Source organism: Trichoderma atroviride, chromosome 2, assembly GCF_020647795.1.
Source record: "Trichoderma atroviride chromosome 2, complete sequence".
NCBI classification, from domain to species: domain Eukaryota; kingdom Fungi; phylum Ascomycota; class Sordariomycetes; order Hypocreales; family Hypocreaceae; genus Trichoderma; species Trichoderma atroviride.
The window spans coordinates 2,669,628-2,690,525 of NC_089401.1; the positions used below are offsets into that span (position 1 = coordinate 2,669,628).

At 51.8% G+C, this 20,898-nt stretch overlaps 7 protein-coding genes across 7 annotated transcripts; 4 read left to right on the forward strand and 3 right to left on the reverse strand.

Moving 5' to 3' along the window:
- Positions 1–2,049: 2,049 nt before the first annotated feature.
- On the reverse strand, positions 2,050–5,779 carry TrAtP1_003678 (uncharacterized protein; the record flags this gene model as incomplete). The annotated part of the gene is made up of 5 exons (XM_066111986.1): positions 2,050–2,283; positions 2,355–3,106; positions 3,188–5,318; positions 5,516–5,560; positions 5,624–5,779. 5 exons carry the CDS (start codon positions 5,777–5,779, stop codon positions 2,050–2,052), a joined length of 3,318 nt encoding a protein of 1,105 aa, XP_065968068.1.
- A 2,504-nt stretch (positions 5,780–8,283) lies between these two features.
- On the forward strand, positions 8,284–10,489 carry TrAtP1_003679 (uncharacterized protein). The gene is made up of 4 exons (XM_014088086.2): positions 8,284–9,104; positions 9,188–9,538; positions 9,616–9,952; positions 10,034–10,489. Exons 1-4 carry the CDS (start codon positions 8,617–8,619, stop codon positions 10,160–10,162), a joined length of 1,305 nt encoding a protein of 434 aa, XP_013943561.1. The 5' UTR covers positions 8,284–8,616; the 3' UTR covers positions 10,163–10,489.
- Positions 10,490–12,934: 2,445 nt separating this feature from the next.
- TrAtP1_003680 (uncharacterized protein) lies at positions 12,935–13,234 on the reverse strand (the record flags this gene model as incomplete). Its single annotated transcript, XM_066111987.1, has 1 exon — positions 12,935–13,234. The coding sequence occupies one exon, from the start codon at positions 13,232–13,234 to the stop codon at positions 12,983–12,985; it is 252 nt and encodes an 83-aa protein (XP_065968069.1). The 3' UTR covers positions 12,935–12,982.
- An 866-nt stretch (positions 13,235–14,100) lies between these two features.
- Positions 14,101–14,496, reverse strand: TrAtP1_003681 (uncharacterized protein; the record flags this gene model as incomplete). Its single annotated transcript, XM_014088087.2, has 1 exon — positions 14,101–14,496. The coding sequence occupies one exon, from the start codon at positions 14,494–14,496 to the stop codon at positions 14,101–14,103; it is 396 nt and encodes a 131-aa protein (XP_013943562.2).
- A 1,403-nt stretch (positions 14,497–15,899) lies between these two features.
- Positions 15,900–16,451, forward strand: TrAtP1_003682 (uncharacterized protein; the record flags this gene model as incomplete). Its single annotated transcript, XM_066111988.1, has 1 exon — positions 15,900–16,451. One exon carries the CDS (start codon positions 15,900–15,902, stop codon positions 16,449–16,451), a length of 552 nt encoding a protein of 183 aa, XP_065968070.1.
- A 583-nt stretch (positions 16,452–17,034) lies between these two features.
- Positions 17,035–18,596, forward strand: TrAtP1_003683 (uncharacterized protein; the record flags this gene model as incomplete). Its single annotated transcript, XM_066111989.1, has 4 exons — positions 17,035–17,478; positions 17,585–17,610; positions 17,759–17,863; positions 17,930–18,596. 4 exons carry the CDS (start codon positions 17,035–17,037, stop codon positions 18,594–18,596), a joined length of 1,242 nt encoding a protein of 413 aa, XP_065968071.1.
- Positions 18,597–18,688: 92 nt separating this feature from the next.
- On the forward strand, positions 18,689–20,770 carry TrAtP1_003684 (uncharacterized protein; the record flags this gene model as incomplete). Its single annotated transcript, XM_066111990.1, has 3 exons — positions 18,689–19,069; positions 19,135–19,266; positions 19,691–20,770. 3 exons carry the CDS (start codon positions 18,689–18,691, stop codon positions 20,768–20,770), a joined length of 1,593 nt encoding a protein of 530 aa, XP_065968072.1.
- Between the last annotated feature and the right edge of the window lie 128 nt (positions 20,771–20,898).

Below are 20,898 nucleotides of genomic sequence, written 5' to 3' on the forward strand. Positions count from 1 at the left end.
GGCAGAAATGTATAAAAAATACAATGGCACACGAAATAGGTACCAAGGGGGGGGGGGTCAGCTCGGGAAAATAATACCTATAACGAACACGGTCCACAGGATGGCCCTGCTTACGTGACTCGCAAAAAAAAAAAAAAAAAGAGGGAGTTGAGTGAATTGGGCTTACACCAAAACCAGTAGTTTTCTGGATCCCAAATAGGCAGTCCCGCCTCACGCCGAGCACCCGATTGGCCACTCATTATTCTTATTCTTGTTGATTCTCCCAGACCCCTGGCGGTGGAACGACTTTTAACGCAACCATGATGTGATGTGACTCTGCTCGTGTGCTTGGGTTTTTTTCTTTTTTCTTTTGTTCTTTTTTTTTTTTTTCCCTTTTTGGCGGGTTTCATGGTCATGCCTGCTTGCCCGAATCGGTCCAAAAGGTACAAGGCAGGGTACCTGCGTAGATCGACCGCAGGGCCTTCTGTTCTGGGCCAATTTGTATGCGTGGAGGATGTAGACGATCAAGTAGTACTTTGTATATTTTTCCTTGTTTTTTCTGGGTTTTGTTTATGCTGCCTAATGCTACCACTGTGTGTCGTGTACATCCATCAAGGTAGACGGACTGTGCTTGGTATTTGTCTCTGTTCTCTCTCTGGCTTTGTCACTGCAAATCCCTAAACAAAAAAATGAAGCAATAGGGGGAAAAAAAAAGGGCGGAATTATATTTCCAAATAAAAGAAAATGTACTACAAAAAATATAGTCCATGTGCTGGCAAAAAAAAACAGCAGCCCACAGTACACGAATCCGACACAAAGTCCTTGCCGCTCAGCGCATGGGGTGCGAAAAAAAACGGAGTACTCCGTATTACACTTTATTAATAATGACTAGGCGGCCTGGCTGATGGGCTCATCCAGCTTTCTTCAACCAGCTTCCCCTTCACATTTCTATTCTATTCCTCTTTTCTAACCTTCCTTTTTTTTTCCTCTTCTAATATTTCTACTGCTCTTCTTGCTCTATTTTTGCCGTCTTCTTTCCGATCTGGGAATATCTCGCCAAAAAAGAAACTCTGCAAAGTACACTGCAAAAGACAAATAGGACTACTGCACACCAACAAAACAGTCTTACACATCTGAACATACGATAAAATCTCACACTGAAAAAGGGCCCCCCCCTTTTTTCAACACACATATCTATCCTCTCAGCAAGCCTCTTTCTCTCTCAACAAACTCACCCTCACACAACAACAACAAAATGTCTCCCACATACACAATGTCCGCACACCTGTGCCGTCAATTCTACACATCATGGAACCAATCCCGTCGCCAAAACGCCACCACAGAAGCAGTCAAGACGGCCGCTCCCTCAGCCTCAGCTTCACCATCCATGCTGCTACCATCCCGCTCTCCCACGCCTGAAAAGATTCCCGAGCGGAGAGGAAGCACATCTTCAAACTCGTCAAGTTCATCGTCTCTATCTTCTTCGCCTTCTAGGCATTGATATTGATGGGACCGTTCCAATCACGACTTGAAGAGAGTTTGTCATGTGTCCTTTTTTCTTTTTCCTTTGTTGTCTTCTCCAAGTGTCTTGGCGATATCCTTGTTTCAAAGGGGTCCGGGGATAAATTGTTTTTGCTTGCATCATCATCATATTTCTATCTCGTATTAATCAACATACCCGGCATTTCATCACGATGGAAATCTCACTACCAGGAGTCAACCGTTGTTGACCCCGCCTAGTAGACGGGCATCATCGTGCAACTGCCATCCTACTTTACATACTATTTTCAATCCGACTCGGTTTCGCTTACTTGGGAAAGGGCATCGTCCCCTACGGTTAGGGAGTTTTAGCAATCGAGAAATAAATTCATGTTTCAAAACAAAACACACACATATATATGCTGCTGAGGCGCCACGTTATAATCTGCTAGTAAACATGCTAATATCCCATAATCCTCAAGTTTCCATGCAAGTTGTATCCAATGACAGCAATCATCTCTCAACCTTAATGTACGATAGCCGTTACAAAACTAACCAGGCACAATGATGGTGTGTCCTCGCCGTCTCTTGCTACAGGGCTGATGCTGCCATCGTGTTGACAGTGGGTGGCATGGACATTCTCTTCTTGGCCCGACCATCATCGCCACTGTCTCCGGGCGACTCCTCTTCCATCGCCGCGCTGCCCTGGATTCGTCGCTTCGCATCCTGCTTGTCTGCCTCTGTGATGTCCTTCTCATTCTTCCGCATGTCTGGAGCCCACTGTACTTGGTTAGGCGAGTGACCAACTGACATGCCGACTCGAATCTGCATAAAAAAAAAAAAAACAATGTAAGCAATCTGTCTGCAAATTTCCAATAAGTATAAAATAAACTCACCAATGTCTCGAGAGCTCCGTTAGAATTATCCACGAGATCATCGTCGAATCGCATTTTGCCGGGTTCAAATAGCACCAGCAATGTGCTGCCGCCAAATGCAAAGTAGCCAAGCTCCTCAGCGCGACGCACACGCTCACCTTCATTGCGTGTGATGACTGTGCTACCCACCATCATGGCGCCGACACAGATCACCATGACCCGCCCGTGGACTTCGCTGTCAATCGGCACCAGCACTCTCACATTCTCACCGTAAACATCCAATGCTGAACGAATCGCCATCGGGTTCACTGTGTAATACTCGCCGGCAATGGTCTTAGGCTTACCCATGACACCATCCACAGGGATATGGAATCTGTGGTAATCTTGAGGGGCCAGTCGGAAGATGCCCAGAGCACCATTCTCAAATCGCGAGACGTCGTCCGGGTAAGCATCTCCAAGTAGCCTCTTCATGTTGAATTCGCGGCCCTTGACCCAAATCTTGGTCGCTTGTGTGAGTTGGTTGAAGACAACGCTTCGACAATCTGCCGGCGAGACGATAATGTGAGGGTTGTCTGGCGCTGAACACGGCCTGGCGCCAGGCTTAAGAGCACGATAGAAGAATTCGTTGAAGTTCTTGAATTCTTCAATCGGCAGCAACACCTCAGACATGTCCAGACGATGAAACTCAATGAATTTTTCAATTTCATCTCGCGAAGCAGGATCGTCAAACTTCTTGCCCTGCTTGATGCTCAAATTCTTGAGCATTCTCCGAACTGGAAATCATACCGTTAGTCAAATCCTTGAACCCTCTTTCTTTTCTGCCTTGCTAAAAAATTAATCAATGGGTCACTTACTGCGTTTATTCTCCATATCTCGAGATTTCAGGCCCTTGTAAAGCAGTCGAATGCCCAGTCGCACATAAACGCTCATCTTCTCCTCGTTAATCTGCCCAGTGAGGCGATCCTGAACCAGAATATTTGCCGAGTTGGCACCAAGCTTGTATCCACCGTAGGATATTTTGGTGATGACCTTTGAGTACCATTTCCTCTGCGCTTGGCTGGCCGTGACGAAACCTCCCACGAGGACGGTGTTGACCTGGCGCCAGTCTTGACTTGCACACGTAGCAATGTGTGTAATGATATCGCCGTCACTGCGCTTGTTGAGACGGGGTTGGTGGCAGATGGGGCATTCCCGAATCTCCACAACATGCTCTTCCTTGCTGTCTTCGGTGTCAAAATACCCCTCTTCCCCTTCGTCGTTTGGCGTGGTGGCCTCGGCTGGTGGCTCAACCATAATCTGAGGCGTCGAATCTCCCGAGCCCTCGGAGCGTGGCTGTCCGACCGAATCATCAGACCTGCTGGAAAGGCTGAGGTTCTTGACATCCAGAGTAGGAGTCTTGGATCCAGATCGGGTCTTGGCTTGCAGTTGATCCTCGAGACAGAGGACGGCTTCGTCAAAGGTCAGCTCCCATGAGTCTTCGTTATCAGCAGCCTTGTGAGGGAAGCGTGAAAAGAAGCTGTCGATTGTGGAATCTTTCAAGGTGGAACCCAGAGTATCAAGCATCGTGCTTAGCTCAATCCTGCTAATGAGGCCACTTTCGTCTGTATCATACTGTTTTAACAGCGCCCGCCAAAACTGCTGGCGGAGAGCTGGATATGGCACATACTTGGCCTTGAGATAGATGATTGGGTTGTGCTTGCTTTCCCACTTGTCCAAGTTCTTCATCTTCAGTGGTATAGAGTACTCTGAAAAATCGGGGTCCTCTGAATCCATCTCTGGTGACGCTTCAACGACAGAGTTATTGAGAGCATCCGCGGGTGACAATGATGAACTGCTAGATTGTGGAGCGACCCCGTCGCCATTTGAAGGAACAGATCGAGGAGGTGGCCCCTGTGACCGCATCATCTTGCTTAGGCTCGACGTCGACGAAGAACGAGACACTCCAAGACGTTGGAGGCGAGATTTTGTGGCAACTGGGGCGGGTGTCTCTGGCTCTGGAGTTCGGACCTCGTACAGCCCTGTTTCCGGGTCTGCCTGTGGCGCTTTTTCTATAAGAGTCTGGATAGGCAGGTTGCAAGAGGCGATGAAGTCGTTGCCAGAGTATTTATCATGATCAATGACTGTGAAAGCGAATGAATATTGCTTCTCGTGGCCCTGGACGGGGAAAATCATCTTCTCGTTGAAAATTGGGTTGAGGTTGTGTCGAACCCGCCTCGTGCGGTATGTCTTCTTGCCAAGAGATGCCACAACGAACGGGTCCATATCGAAGCCTGTCCGGGTCAAGTTGGACTCGGGTGGAAGATCTGTGATCTTACAGATTTCAAGATAGATGATTCCCACAACATCAGAGTCGCCGTTGGTAAAAGCATATGGATTCTGCCGTCTCTTCTTTTTCAGGCCCTTGATGCGGAGTCGCCGCCGACGCTTCTCGGCAGTCTCTGGTTTGGAGGGGTCTTCAGCATCGTCGCCAATCTCTTCCTCGAGCTCAGTAAGGTCGTCCTCATCGTCATCCTCATCGGGGGACGATGCGACTCCCAATCGCGTTGTCCCGCTCGGAGATAGTAGTGGGGTCTCGGTTGGTGTGACATTTCGGGACGAGCCGACAGGGACCGAGCCAACAAGAGTAGAGAACTTTTCAAACAACTGCTGGGGAGAGATGGTAGGGTCTGTGGCGTCAAACAGAGTGAACTGGAGCTGCACCTCGCCGGAAACGATGCTCGTCTTCTTGCCGGGACGCTTGCTCTTGAGGGGAAACCAGCGCGGCTCCTGCTCGGGTTGCTCGTTCTGGAAGATCTCCTCGAGCGCCAAATCAAACTCGCCGAGGTAGTCTTTGCCAAAACGGTCCTTGTCCCAGCAAATGACGTCGAGCACCAGATTTTGTACAGAGCTGATGGGCAGCTCTTCGATAACGTTCCATTCGGGATTCAGCGTTTTGGGGACGGAGTGGGTGACAACCCGAGAGTCACCAAGTGTGACCACGAGATACTATAAGACAGGCAAGTTTGCTTGTAAGCTGTTGTTCATGACTGAAATATGTCGAGTGTTGGCCATGTAAAGGCCAAGCATTGGGAGAAAGGGGGTGGTTGTTGGCAAATTGCGGTGATTATCGCCTCAGCTATGCCCGTTGGACCAGCTCGTGATCAAGTCGCAATGGTGAAGGTATTCCTGCCACTTGTACTTACCGGATCCGAGGTCCCGCTACGGTCCTTGGCTGCCAGATTCCTTGCCTATGAAGCCTCACGTCTTAGCACAGTACCACTCTCGATGAAGCTGCAAAGCCATGGCCATACCCGCATGATGACCACCTTGAGGGCCAGTCCAGAGGCTGGACTGCCCGTGAGGCCGGAGCCGTCGTTCTTGGGTCGCATTGGGCTCTCGCTTCGTGAATTCGCACCGATGGATGGGGATGGAGAGGAGGAGAGCAGGCGGTTCGGGAGGATACGCATTGCGAAGGCGAAGCTTGTGCAAGCTTAAGTGGGTGCAGAGCTACACACACTCAAGTCGCTACTGTATGTTGTGGTCGATCGTTTGTAGGGAGGAGAGGGCCCCGAAGCAAGCGCTATGGGAGCTGGTTGGCGGCGGGCGGTGCTGGCGATGGCGACAACAGTTGGAGGCGCACTGTGCAAAAGCTCCGAGTCGTGGACTCAGCTAGGGGCGCTTTAGTGAGGACAGCTGGCGATTCCCTTTTAATAGCAACGGCTGAGAGGCCACTGCTCGTGAAATTAGCAAAAGAACATCAGCGTCCGGATGGCCTCCGTTTATTACTCGATACCGCCCTGGGGTCCCGCCTCCACTTTATCAAGAAGCGAGAAGGCCATGGCAGCGGCGCATGTTGGCAGACGCCAAAATATCCATCTGGATGGATCCAAGGCGGCTCAAAGGGCCGGGCCTCGGTATTACTCTGGCTAGATGCAACAACCCTAGCAGGGGAAAAAAGGCTGCACTGACGATAACTCTGTTGAAGAATTCCTTTGACTGTGCTCATGCCAGTCCATAGTAGTCAGGCGCGGCCAAGCGCAATAATTCGCAGACTTCGAGGCCTCTGACGGCGCGGCGAGGACAGCCCGGGTTTCATAGCGACGTCATTGCGTGTCTCTAAACCACAGTGCTTGCTTGCTCCAGCTTGTACTGTCGGAGCTACTGCTCAGCTTCTGGGGTTGGCCATACCCTTCTGACGTGATCTACGTAAATAGCTACGGTGTCTCGGTCGCACCACAGCTGTAGCCAACAGCACTCTCCTTACTCGCCAGCGGAGGGACATACTCAAACATGCAGATACGGAAAACCTTGGGTGGCGTCACTGCGGACTTTTAATGATTGACGGCCCGAGCCAATAGCACCCACCGGATTGCGCGAGACAGAAGGCATATGAAGGCGCCCTGTTTCACCAACCACGCAATATATCTCTCATTTCATGCAGCTCTTGCTAGTAGTACTAGCAGTAGTAGCAGCAGCGGTAGCAACAACAGTAGAAGCAGTATAGCAGTAGTAGCAGTAGGTAGTAGGCCTACCTAAGAGCATAGTAATAGTAATAGTAGTAGTAGGCTGTAATGCGCCGTCTTCGAGAGGCAGAGGATTCGCTCGCACTCGCACTCGCTTGTGAGAGGGCCACGAGAAAGGGCTTGCAGACAGCATGCAGCGTCTAAGACAGATCCCACTTTGCCTTCGTGGCAGCCATGCTTTGGTCCTATCAGGTTGGCTTGCTGACGCAAGAATCTGCAGCACATTGGTCTAGGGTAGGCAGGTGGTACTGCGCAGAAGACCGTCATAGCGTGCGAATGAAGATTTGTATGCACCCAATTACTGTTATGGAGGGGATATTACTTGGTGCTTGGTTTATAATGCTGAAACGACGACCTGGTAAGAAAATCATCCTCAGCAATGTTTGCAGAATAACTGCTTTATTACTCCCCGCCAGCAACTCGTACGGAACGGAATCCGCACGTCTACGACAGAAATAGAAACACCCAAGATCCAAGACAAGGCGATAAGAACAAACATGTCGTCAACGATATGACGTAGCGCCCATCGTCAATGCCAAGACCAGCGAATAACTCTACATCGTAGGTAATATTTAAGTTTCCCAGCCACCCGTCGATGCTCACTCGATGCTCATCTTACCCTGAATTGATCTCTGGGCTCAAAGCAGCTCGCCACAGCCTTGTGAAACTCCTGACCAAGGATGAAGCGGAGCGGCGTAGAAACTATCTCGTACTAGCATCTTTTTTTGATCCCTGGTGAAAGGGATATCCCACTAAATCCCCCTATTGCAACGCCGTCTCGTATGTATCCGCAGTATTGCTCCATGGTCTGTGCAGCAGTGATGGGGAAATGAAATAACGACTCTCCGTGCTTTTGTTGGGGCAGAACCTGGTCCAAAACAAGCAATGGATGCGTCTTGCTAGCGGGAGAAGAAAAAAGGAAGATCGAGATCTTTGTATCACTGACACGTGATAGCCACTGCGGCAGCATCATCTACTAATTTTTCCCTTGTTTTTTTTTTGGTGGTTGAATCAATGACAGGGCAATGGATCAAAGGATCTTCTTTCCTTCTCTACAGCCAATTAATTGATATGTCACAGCACATTGTCATCCCAATTGCAAGTAAATAAGTCTACCACGCACGTGTTAAAAGATAGCACGGTGTCTTGGAATTCAGAGAGCTGCGAGCGCCAAGTCCGCCCCAACAACTGAGCTAAGCAATCGCCTAGGTACTCCATTCCAGACCCAGGACTGCGGGAAAAACCAGGATGATAGCACCGGATAGTGCCTCATGCCCATTGTCAAGGTAGCATTTTTGCAGCGTAGAATAGAAAGTACACATAAAGATGAGAAATTAACCGCTGGGACCCGAATACGGCGTTGCCTACTTTGGCATTAATTCACAACCCCTTTTCAGTATGGTCACGCCACCTGTCATTATGGAGTGCGGGCAGCTCGCTGGGCTGTGGGAAATTTGATTTTTGGTGCCGACCTCAAAGGTGGGTAAAATCACAAGCTCCCCGGTTAGAATTCTAAACTTTCAGCGTCAAATCCCGGGGCCTTCTCTCCACACATTGCGCACGCGAGCGTCACGAGTGAAGCCAAGCCAGACACCAGCGTGTTTTTTTTTTGTGCTTTGCAGGTCCATGTGCGTCTAGGATAAGGAGCTTCACATCTGCTGGAGAAGCTATCGCGAGCTGTTTTACTCGCTGCGGAACAGACGAGAGAGGCACGCAAAAAAGTTGGACCACCTACGTCAGATACGTCAGGCTGCATCGAGGCCCGACCCAGCATCGTCAACATGTCATCGCCATCAGGATCCTCCCACAGCGGCAAGCGCAAGAGAACCGCTGCCGCCGTCGCCGACCGCAACCTACAGGACGGCGCTCTGCAGACATCCTCGCGAGATGCCTCGGGCGAGGATGGTGATACTACCGCACCAGAGTCGTCGCGACAGACCAGACGGAGCGCCAACGGCACGAGCTTGAACCCTAACAAGAGACAACGGGCCAATTCAGAGCGAGTTCTGGACAATGGCAACAGCAACAATGTGCTCGATCCCGGTGAGCCCAGTGACACCACTGAAGCCAGCGTCGACATTGCTGAGAGGGTTGGCCGAAAAGCGCGGAAGAGCGTATCCAAGGATGTCGAGGAGGAGAAGAAGAAGGCGATGGCTCCGCCGCCCATTGGCGAACTCACGCACCCCGTGGGTTTCAAGACAAACGCCCCTCCAGTTGGCCGCACCGTGAGGGTATACGCAGACGGAGTCTTTGACCTGTTCCACCTTGGGTAAGTGCCGCATTTGACGAGACATGCACTTGGTTGCTGCGTTCAAAGCTAGAGTTTGGCGACGTAACTGACCGGATCGCTAGACACATGCGCCAGCTTGAGCAAGCGAAGAAGGCCTTCCCCGACACAACCCTCGTCGTAGGCGTCACTGGCGACGGTGAGACCCACAAGCGCAAGGGGTTGACGGTCATGTCTGCAAAGGAGCGTGCCGAGTCCGTGCGACACTGCAAATGGGTAGACGAAGTGATTGAAGACTGCCCATGGATCGTCAGCCCAGAGTTCCTCGAAGAGCACCGCCTCGACTATGTCGCCCACGATGACATCCCGTACGGCGCAGACGAGGGAGACGACATCTATCAACCCATAAAGAAAGCCGGCAAGTTTCTCGTTACGCAGCGAACGGAGGGTGTCAGCACCACTGGCATCATTACAAGGTAAGCTGGCTGCTCGCAAATCACTACATATCCATGATTGTTGCTTTATTCAATGGCTGACTTTGACGTCTACGCAGGGTCGTCCGTGATTACGAAAAATACATCAGTCGACAGTTTAAGCGTGGCACTTCTCGCCAAGAGCTCAATGTCAGCTGGCTGAAGAAGAACGAGATAGATCTCAAGCGCCACGTACAAGACCTCCGTGACAATATTACCAACAACTGGGCTACCACCGGCCAGGAGCTCAGCCGAGAACTGAAGCAGTTCTGGCCCACCAGCCGACCACAGAGCCCAGCCCGGTTCAACAGCTCAGGAAGCGACATTGCACGATCCCCTACCACGCCTGGAGAGCGAAACTCGAAGGAGTTTATTACCGGCTATGCGCTTGGATTGGTTGGTGGTGTGAAATCATGGGTTCGTTGACTTCTCAAAGCTCTCTCTCCCGCTATGCTCATCTTTACCATACTGACATGACGCCCTCCCCGGCCATTGCAGATGTCAAAGAACCGAAGAACAGTCACGGATAGCCACCCCGCAAGCGATGACGACTCTGAAGAGAGCGACGGCAACGGAAGGCCGGCAGAGCAGAACAACCATGAGGTGGCCGCTTCAAGCCGCGCGTAGATTTAAGCATCAAGGAAGTGCTCCAAATGTCAAAAAGGAACTGTGCGCGGCCGTATTGTATTGCTTCCCGAACCGAGAGAATGAGAATGAGAACCTGAAAGTTATGGTGTCAAAACACGTGACAAAGAAGAAAACGTGAAGGCCAATTTGTGATAATAGATGGATTTGTGGTACTAGTATTGGCGTGTTGGGCTTTTGTTTTAGGGGTTCCGAAAATGATTAGTTTCTTAAGTTTTTTTTTTTTTTAATGCTCTGATATTAAGATCTACTCTGGAGCGCTGTACCAATCTTCGCGTTCCGTAGTATTGGGCAACTGTATAATGGAAGCTATTTTTGTCATATGAAACACTTGAATGTCTGCAAGGCTACGTATATGCAACGATTGTATCATGGCTCACTCGGCGTATTCTTCTTTTGGTTACAGAGTGTTGGTTTTGCTACTGACTCAGATGACACTTACATATACGAAGAGACGCAAGGAGGAAGGAGATGACCGAAGATGAGCTGAATGTACGCGTGTGATAGGGCTGTTTGTGACGGGAGGTTTACAATTACGACTCTGTGGTAGCCCCAAAAAAACGGATGAAGGACAGATCAGCCTTGATGACGGGCATGAGGGGGTTCACAAACATGTCCGATACGACTGCTACCATGCAGCCTTATCCGCGACAGGCCATGTCATGTCATGCCATTGTATTGCTTCTCCTTTGTCCGATGTCTTTTCGTTTCGTCTGATGTGGGAAGGCTACCTAAGTAAGAATGAATCGAGATGCACGCCGCCGGTTGCTAATATTAGAAACTGGGTTTCGTTTCTTTCATCCTACAATGTGTAGCTTGGGGTTCCGACAATCCGGGTTGCCAGCCTGGTGTTGCTTCTTGCGGCTATTGAGCACCTGTGAGGGTGTGAAGGTTTTGGTATTTGCATTTACGGCGGCTAATAGGCGACGTTGTAGGATGGGGATGCGTTACATCGCAAAGGCTACAGTCATTGTAAATGGGCAGATGTGTGAGCAAGACATGTGCGTGTAAGTCCATGTCGTATGCGTGTGCAGTCATACAGCAGCAGCAGCCAGCCCTACGAGAACGGGCCGGCTGAGTGATTACAAAAACAGACTGCCATGTTTCGAAAGAGGGGAGGGGCCGGCCCTACGGCGTTAAGCGACGGGATGCAACACTCTGTCGTGCCATTTCCAGAAAGTATTGTGTGCGTTGTTTCTTTGAATCGGGCTCAGACGGGACATCCACATTTCCGCTGCTCGTCAAGGATGACTTGAGCAAATAGGCGGCGCGTATAAACGACGAATAGGACGATTTTTGATGGGGTTGATGTGGTAGCAGTCTGGGCGCTTGTGAGCGGTTGCACTGGTGGACTGGTTGGTTAGATGCTTTCGCAGCTGGGGCTGTGCTATTAATTCCAATTCATGCTCTCCATCTCTGTAGTATACGGGAGATTCGCAGTGTGGGTTAAAGAGAGAGCGGTTTGGATGGATGGCCCTATAGGCGAAACAAGCGCGCTTCCGCGTGGCCATAGCCTCATATGCAAGGTTTCGTTCTATATTTCTCCTTCTGATGCAAGCATGCTGGGGGTCAGTCTGGTTCGATGTGCCGCACCGGCATTGCATGAGCGGTGCATTACATTATACATTTTGCTTGCCAAAAAGTCGTCGTGTGATGGGGGGGACATGTCGCCAGCCAGCCCTCTTTGCCGGAAACGGTGTGGGTGAAATCTTTTCTAAAAATATCCCTGCCTTCTCATAGGCTAAGGCCTAATTGGGGATGCAGCAACGTTTTTTCTTCTCCAATTCTGTCGCTGTACTGGAATTACGTGCAGCATTGTAAGCGCCGAGACGAGGTATGGGATGAAAAAGAGGGTGGGCATTTGATGGAAACAAAAATGTTGAGGTAGTAATGGTACTGATTTTTGCTTTTTCATCTATTGCTTTCAAATCCCTAATTAGCATTCTGGCTCGCTTAGGTGCCTGGTATGAGGTAAGGATGTCATGCTGTATGTAATAATCACAGTGCTACCTAAGCTGGATGGGCCTATCCTTTTTTTTTTTTTTCCCTCTCACATCGTCGATCGTCTGATATGGAGGGACAGCTTCGCCACACCCACTCCCGGCACAGCAACCAGCGACCCAGCCAGTGCCCCATGGACGAGACGCTTGATTACCCTCACTCTCTATGCATCTCTACATACGACTTCGGAGCAACTGGCAGTGAGATAAGCGCCGGCGGGCAAGATTGACAAGGTTGGAGTAAGACCTGCAGCAAAAAAACGTGGGACTGAATACCGCTACGTGCCGCTGCCACAAGGGAACATGTTATTGTTCCCAGCACGCACTCGTACCACTGCGACTTGTCTCGTGTAACTGCGCGTCAGGGCTCATGATGTTGTCTGAGACAGGCGGTTTTAAGATGAGTGCTGCGGTCGCATTGGCGGTGGCTCTGTGCTCGGGTTCCTGAGAGGTGTCAAAGGGCAGATGAGGTACTGGGTACTGGGCACTTGTGTGGTATAAGCGTGAGGGCATCGCGTACATGTTACGTTGAAGCCACCACCAGCTTGCGTATATGCAATCCCTCTGGATACGGAACGCTTCCGGTGGTGCCCCAATCCAAGCTATACGGAGTACATGGAATGTCCAAGAAAGATGAAACGAGCGTGTTGATCCCACATCCTTCGCCGAAACCCCTGCAACACATGACTTGCGGGGGGAGTGGCTGTCGGCACTGATGGACTTGTAGTAACATCCGGAAATGTTTAGTGATGCTGCCAAGCTGCCTCTGCACGCACTACAGGTACTGTCTGATGAGCACCCATTACTGCTCCTGGTCGGCAGCGAGTAATGAGATGGGTAATCCAAGCCGTCGGTAATCATCCAAACGGCAGGTGAAGAGACGCTTGATGGAATCCTGGCGGCACATCGCCCACAAGTAATACTCGCAGCGGGCGCTGACCGCAGTTCCCAAATGTCTTGTTCCCAGCAGCATCTTGTTGTGTCCTGCTGCTCTCATTTCCGAATCCAGGCAAGGGGAGCTGCTGCCGCCAGCCGTACCCAGTACTTTGTACATGGCGATGCACTAGCGAGGCACTAGCTGGATTTGCAGCTCATCTGGCCCCCAACTCTGGCCCGTTGGCCCGCAAATCTTTAGCGACCACCAGCTTGGGTCCCTCATCTCATGTCCTTGGGCTTTCGGAGGAGGAAAATACACATGCGAGCAGAGAGCGTGGGTTGGCATGTCTTTTCCTCGAGTGGCTGAGATGAGATGAGATTTGGAAGGTGGCCAGATCTACCAGGATGCGGCCATGCACGACGACTGTTCTGGCGACGGAAATCCAGGGACAGAGAGCGAGAGAGAGAGACGGAATCAGAACCTGGAAGGCAGACAGAGAAGAGGCAGTGACTTGGAGACGACAAGGTTCCTGGCCACGGTGCATGTACGGGGACCCAGACGGCTGGTATTCCTCGTCCTTCTGCTCATCCACCCTTCCGGGGCCCCCTCCGCGATGTGGACATTCCGGTAGTCGCTACTAGTAATGGCTCTTGGTACGCAAAAGAACCGCTTCCAAGGACGCCATCAGCAGCATCACCGCCGATAGTTCTGACCACGGCGGACTGGATTCTGCGGTCGCTGCAAGCACGGCACTCCCGCGTTTGGCAGCAGCAGCAGCAGCTTCCAGTCACCAATTCACATCACCATACAGCGGGCTAGTCGAGCACCAAGGCGGGCACTCGGGCTCCACGGGAGCGGGCCATGGCCTCGTGGACGCGGAGACTACAGGCACTCTGTCCATGATTGACGTCTCTGTCTCTTGGGATTGCACTAACGCGAATGGCGTGCGCATGTTAAACAAACCCCTGGCCCACCGGGACGTCAGCTCTGCGCACCACGGACGCTCGCAAGACGGGGACCTTTTTTTCAGCTCTGGGCCATCCTTACATGATCATTTGCAGACGCTCCGCCAGCTGAGGTGCGCGAGGTGGCCGCCACTGCGTCGTGACCAAAGCCGCTGTCCTTGCTGAAACCAGAGGCCGGCCGTGATTCGTCGCTTCGGGGCCGTTCAAGGCAGGGAGCAGGCGCTCATTGGCAGCTTGGCCGATGTTCGCAGCAGGAAATATTGAGCCGTGTTTGGAGGGGCTTCCAATTTCCTGCCTTTTCTCGCGCGGAGGTGGCCGATGTCTGGCAGAGAGGAATGCCTTCTCAGCCGCATGGCCCCTTTTGCGCAAGGAGAAGGCAGCCGTTCTTCGGTGCGATGCAGGAGGCGGCATGAGGACACTTGCATATAGCACCGCGCATGCGCATTGACGGGATATACGAACATCACGCATCATCACCTGCAGCTCGAGGAGGCGTGAAACCAACCTGTGTCAGTATTACTGCAGGATCCTTTCTAGAACGGACGCATAGAAGAGTGCGATGGCCTCCTACCAAGGCACTGTACAAGGTACTGCAGGAGATCCTTCGAGGGTACATGTACAAGTAAGGTAGTAGTAGTAGGTATGTAGTACAGTAAGCGTCTGGAGAGGTGGTCCTCTGGCCAGTGGCTCCGGTGGGCTGGAAACACCAAGAGCTTGTCCAGAGACACGGACGGGGAAACCTTCTTCGCCCACCCTGGTCTCCCAGACTAGCCGCCGATGCGCCAAAAGGGGAGCTTTTGTTTACGGGCGAAGCAGCCACCCCGGCTGATGATCATGAACCACTGCGCAGACCGCGCTGCCGTTTCTGGCCAAACGGTGACGCACAGTATTTGCATTTGCTGTCCAACCCGTGGCTCTAGTCTCGTCGTTTACGTGATGCGCGCTCCGGAAGAGACGACTCGCAGCGCCGGCCTATGGGCGCACAGCTCGCTCGGTGGCAAACCAAAAGACACGCCTCTGTTCTCGTCCAGGCCAGAAAATCCCGGTTTCACTCACGCGATGCCCTGGGCGCCAACCACCGCTCAGCGAGACTTGCTTTTTGTGGCGGTTGGTCTGTCGGGGAGACAAGAGACGCCCCACTGCCGTCGGATTTCGCTTCAGCAGAGGAGCCCACCCGCGCTCACTCTTGTATTACTGCTGCTGTTAGTCTGGGTATTGTGCAAAGGAATCGAGTACTTTTCTAGTACGAGCAGGCCAGGTCTCGAGGTATCATTGCTTGTACTCTTGTGCTACGAGATCTCCTGTCAGCAGTGGTTCTCGCCGGAAAAAAAGAACGAGCCCTGCCCCTGTCCTCTGTCGCCAAGCGCGCACTTGACGAGAAGCAACGGCCATGTCTCAGCAAGCCTCAGCAGCCGGAATCAACACGAACTGCCTCTATACAGTATCCGTATACGCAAGAAGCAGCCTCCGGCCAAGGGACCCGGCGAGCGACAGCCATTCGCATCTGCCAACCCCGCTGGAGCCGCGGGACTGGGACCTTGACGCCATACCCGCGCGTCCTTGGGATCCCCCCTTGCTGGCGTTGTCTGCCGTCGGGACCGATGCGCTGCCCTATCTTTGCAAAGTCAGCATAGCATAGTATGTGCCAGACCTCATCAATTCCGTGCACAGGCCTGTCGGTGGTCGCACCAGCCCACGGCAAAAACTGGGACAACCGTCCTCTTCCAGCCTGTCGCGCATCTTGTCGCCCAAACAGGCGATCAGCAGAGGCGGACGCCCTGGCCTGGCCTGCATGTCGATAAGGAGCAGCGTTCTAATTATATCCAGAGTCTAGCCACGGCCTTCCCCTACGACCGGTACGACGCACATTGTACCGGATGGAGTTGTGTCTGGCATGGCAGCGCAGGAATCCTGGTGTGCCCAACTTTGGCGCGGCCGCAACACCCATCAATCATGGCGCTGCTTATGACAGGCAGGCCTTTTCTGACCCTCCACCGCGCGCCACCCTCGCTGCCGTGCTGCGCCCAATGAAGAGACCGCAGCCGGCATGCGATTCGCAGCGCCCATCTGGACGGAGCATTTTAGTCTCTACCCCAGTCATGGCCCGTTCGCTCCCGCGGACAGGGCTGGCTCAACCACGCGGCGGCGTCTCCACCACGTCTCTCCCCCCGACATGGTTCTGTCAGCCTCGGACCGGGTCTGGCTGCGCTGTGGGAGCTCTGGTTGGAGCTCTGGCTGGCCGGGGCGTGCGCCAGAGGGATTGGAGGCACGTCCTGGCGCATGTACCCAGTACGAGCGGCGCGCGAGCTGATGCTGTCGACACCGCTTGGAGAGCGACTCGGGCTCGTCCCATGCCGTCTTGTCTGGCTCTACATGCACCCCATAGCTCAGCTGCCAGCCCACGGCTCGTCATGGAACCGGGATCATGAATCCAAGGGCTTCACCATGGAATCCGGCCATGTCTGGCCCGCCGGGGTCCCGTCTGCTCCCACACACGGACATACATGTAGACTACTTGCGCGCTCTCTCTCTCCTTCTCTGCCGCTGCCGTCACGACCGCCATACTCCATGCTCCAGCACCCGCGGGGAATGCGCTGTCCTGTTTCCTATATTTGTCCCTCAAAAGGCGTCCGACGTCGTATCGTATCTGGAGAACGGCGTTTGTGAACCAGCGAGGCTGAGGCTGGGACGATCGCCGACTCGCCCACCCCAACCCGCCGCGGGTTGACTTGCTGTCGACCACTCTTGTCTCTTCTTACACCACCAACATACCCTTGCTCTCCCTTATCCGTGCTTTTTTCTTCTCCCAGAGTCTCGGCATCTTAATCCATGATCTCTACTACAGCTTCACCTTCACGCACGTCACGGCACTAGCAGTACCTCCTCGCAGCCGGCTGGGCTGTGTGTATACTAAGATAGCCTCTTGTGCTCCACGACTCCCTGGTACCTGCTTCCTTCATCTTTATTAAACCTGCATCTCGTCTCTGGATCTGGGTCTTGGTTTTATCCACAATGGGGAGCCTCAGGAACATTATGAATGTCGAAGACGACCACGCCGATCCTCACTCCATAAGAAGGGACCGAAGGCCGACTTCAAGAACTGTTGCCATCGATCAAGATCTCTCCGTCCCCATGCCCAGATATAACATCCCTGTGGATCTGTCCGGCCAAACATCTCTTCCTCACATTCTTCACCCCGCAGCACAACCCCTGGGATATAATAACCATCCTGGAGGCCGTCGACGCAGCAACACGAGCACTGACTCCATGGACTCTTCCTATGGGCAGGGTCAGAACCATTCATCAGCATACTACACCGGAGCAAACATGAGGCCCATCATACCAGGAGGCTCTTCAGGGGAGCACCCTGTCAAGCTGACGCCCATTACTGGAAGAGTCAGTCGGGCCAAGAAGGGGGTTCCTGTTCATACGTGTGATACCTGTCGACCACCAAAGGTATATTCACTCATCATCATCATCATCATCATCACCATCATCTCTTACATCTTGTTGTTTGTCAAGGGCTTGTGCTAACATGGGATCTTCTCTCCTCACTTGGAAGACATTCACAAGAGCAGAACACCTAAGGTATGTCGTTGCTCAACACACACACACACACACACACACACTCTCTCTCTCTCTCTCTCTCTCTCTCTCTCTCTCTCTCTCTCTCTCTCTCTCTCATTCTCATCTCATCTTTTCATCATCGAATTGTAACTCACTCTCATCTCTACAGACGACATCAGCTAGGCCATCAGCCACCTGAGCTATCTTGCACCGTCTCTGGCTGTAAAAAGGTATTCCACCGCAAAGATCTACTGGACCGACATCTACAAAGACAGTAAGTCTCCTCGTCTGCCCCAACATCATCTCAACGATTCGAACGAGTACTGAACATAGGCATCAGTGGCGAACAAGAAGGTAGACTGAAACGAGACTCATCCCGGCGGCGTCGATCTGGCAGCAGCCCAGCTCGACCCTACAGCAGTTCACCACCGGCACCCTCGATGCAAGCAGCCTCACCTTACATCGCCGCTGCCACAACGCCTGCCTCTAGCATGGGAGTGGTCCCTGGCCACTGGTCATCAGTCAACAGATCGACACCTCAGGGAAGCGTAATGCAATCGCCGCACATGCAATCGCCACACATACGAGATACACAGAGCACATACCAGATGGCGGATATCGGCGTGGTCGACCCCGGTATGGCTGTACAGATGCCAGATTCTAGAGTCGTCTCTAGCTACAACGAAGCTCGTCCTGCTGGGCTGAGCGCGTTGAACCCCCCCGTCCCCGAGCTCTGTATGCCTGAAACCACCTCCCCAAGCATGACCTGGACGGATAGCTCAGGCATTCCATCAACTGCTTCAGGAAGTGCTTACTCGACCCCTGCACCTGGCAGCTCCAAGTTTCAACATTCGTCGGGTCGAGCCCACAACACCGAATGGACAGCGCAGATTCCATCATATGCCACATCCCCAAGCCCCGTCATTACCGATGGCAGCTACGCCATGTCTTTTCCCTACGCTACTACCCCCCGCAAGTCTATTCCTCAGTCTATGGGGATAACATAGGGACTCCCTTTCCTACCTACGAACATGCCCCGAATCTTTACAGCCCGCACCAAATGCTTGACACTTCAGTCCGCAGCATAACTCCGCCCCAAATGATCGTGGGTCAGTCAAGCGAGACTCTGATTGCGGCACCGCATGCGCTGCCGATGGACCGCATGATGTATCCTCGCAATGGCGGTCGCGAGCCTGTAGATGCTCTGGGCCTATACACTCTGATGCCCGCGCCTGCAATTCTAAGCCAGCAAACCCGAGACATGATCCCCAATTACATCGAGGTATACTGGGATAAGGTGCATTCTCAGCACCCAATAATCCACAGACCAACATTTGAGAACCCTACGAATATACCCGAAGATCAACTCGAGATACTCAAGTGCGCCATGGCGGCTGTCGCCACCCAATTCCTCGAGCATGTAGAACATCGCGCCAATGGACACCAGCTGCATACCTATGCGATGGACAAGGCAAAGATGGTAAGAGAAATACAAACACCATATCAATTGCAATAGACGAGTAACAGCTAACATTGGTAATCCAGTACACCGACTCTGGAGCCCCAGAATGGCCGATTGTGCAAGCTACAATTCTAGGCGAATACTATGCCGTCTTCCGAGGAAGAAACAAGAAGGCATATCAGAAATCGCCTCGCTTTGAGGCACTTTTCCAAATGGTTAGTCCTCACTAGATTTATTGGTTCTCGTTCATGAACCGACGGTTTTTTTTTTCTGCCCTCACGTGAAGCGTTTTTTTGGTTTTGTCTTTGTTTTCTTTTGTCTTCTTTTCTTTTCTACTATGCTGTTTATGGGATTTTTATGTCTTTTTCTCTCTTCTTGTTGCATGATTACGAACATCTCATGGTACCCCTTCAAATCTATGTTTTCAAAATTTCATTTGAATTTTCTCGCTCAATATCATTTGGTTTTTTTCTCTACTGCATTACTTTTTTTTTTCCTTCTCTTCTTTTCTCTTTCTTATCTTTTACTTTCTTTTCTACCAAATCTTTTCTTTTCTTTTCTTTTCTTTTTTTTCCATTCAAAGTCTGGTAAAACGAAAAGCATCATCTTATCTCTTACTCATTTATACCTTGAATGCAGGTCATCAACGCACAAACCGCCTACCCATCGAACATGGAGTCGTGCGACGCTTCCCAGCAATGGAACATTTGGGTCCATGTGGAATCAAGGAGGCGCCTCTTAGCTGCCTGTTTCCTGCTTGATGTCCATGCATCGTCGTATCTGGAACAACCTCGTGCCGCAGTTATTGGCCTGGACTATACAGACCCTGCGACTCTTCCGGTGCCGCTGTCAATGGGCACGCTACATCTATGGGACGCACAAGACTATGAAGAATGGAGTCGCATGAGCCAAGCAGCTATGCCAGAGACTATTGGAGCGACGAGTCTTGAGCATATTTCTGCTGCTAACATTGCATCGATTCCTGCCTTTGACGCATCGCTGTTTTTGCTCGCATTCGTTCTTCAGCTTCCCCAGCGACAAACTCTTACAAAAGTTGATCTTTTAGACAATGCTTCAAGTATTAGCATGAGTCACTTTAGAATTATGAATCTGTTCCCGGATTCACCAGTCGCCATGTCACATCTTGCCCTCCATTATACCCCGCTGCATACCCTCTTGTCAGTCTCAGGCGATAGCTGGGTTTTCAACAAAAAGGTGCTCCAAGCCACCGAGTTCATGGAGCATCAGAGAGAGCTCGAAAAATGGCGAGACTCTGGCAGTGCCGCCGTCGCAGCCGCCTTTGCCGCTCGAGCTCTCAACCTATTCCTCGGAATCTCAAGATATGCGAGCAAGGACGGAAACGCCTCCTCCATATCTCCACGTTTCCAGCGCGCTCAGAAAAAGGACATTTCCGACTTTTGGGGCATCTACGTCTGCGCCCTCATCTGCTGGGCCTTTGGACACATTGGCATCAGCCGCTCCGAGACAAAGGCGCCGACTCGGAAAGCCGCCATACAGTGGCTGCTTGACGTGTCGAGCATGGAGCCCGGCCAGATTGAGGAGATGACTGTGCGGTATAAGCAAGTTGGCTCCGGCGCGGTGAGCCTTGCGCGCGCGACGCTCGAGAAGGAGTGTCTGGGCGGGCGAAATATCTTGCTTGCTGATGCTGTTGGTGTTTTGAAGAAACTAGAAGAGGGTGATAACTATAGACGATTTTAGGGAAGTTTTCTTTATTTCTTTTTTTATTTCTGCTTGTTTTCTTTTCTTGCTTTCAATTTATTTCTTGTTTTTCTCGTTTGTCTTCTTTTGTTCTTCTCTATGATACACATGAATGTGGCATTTGTTTT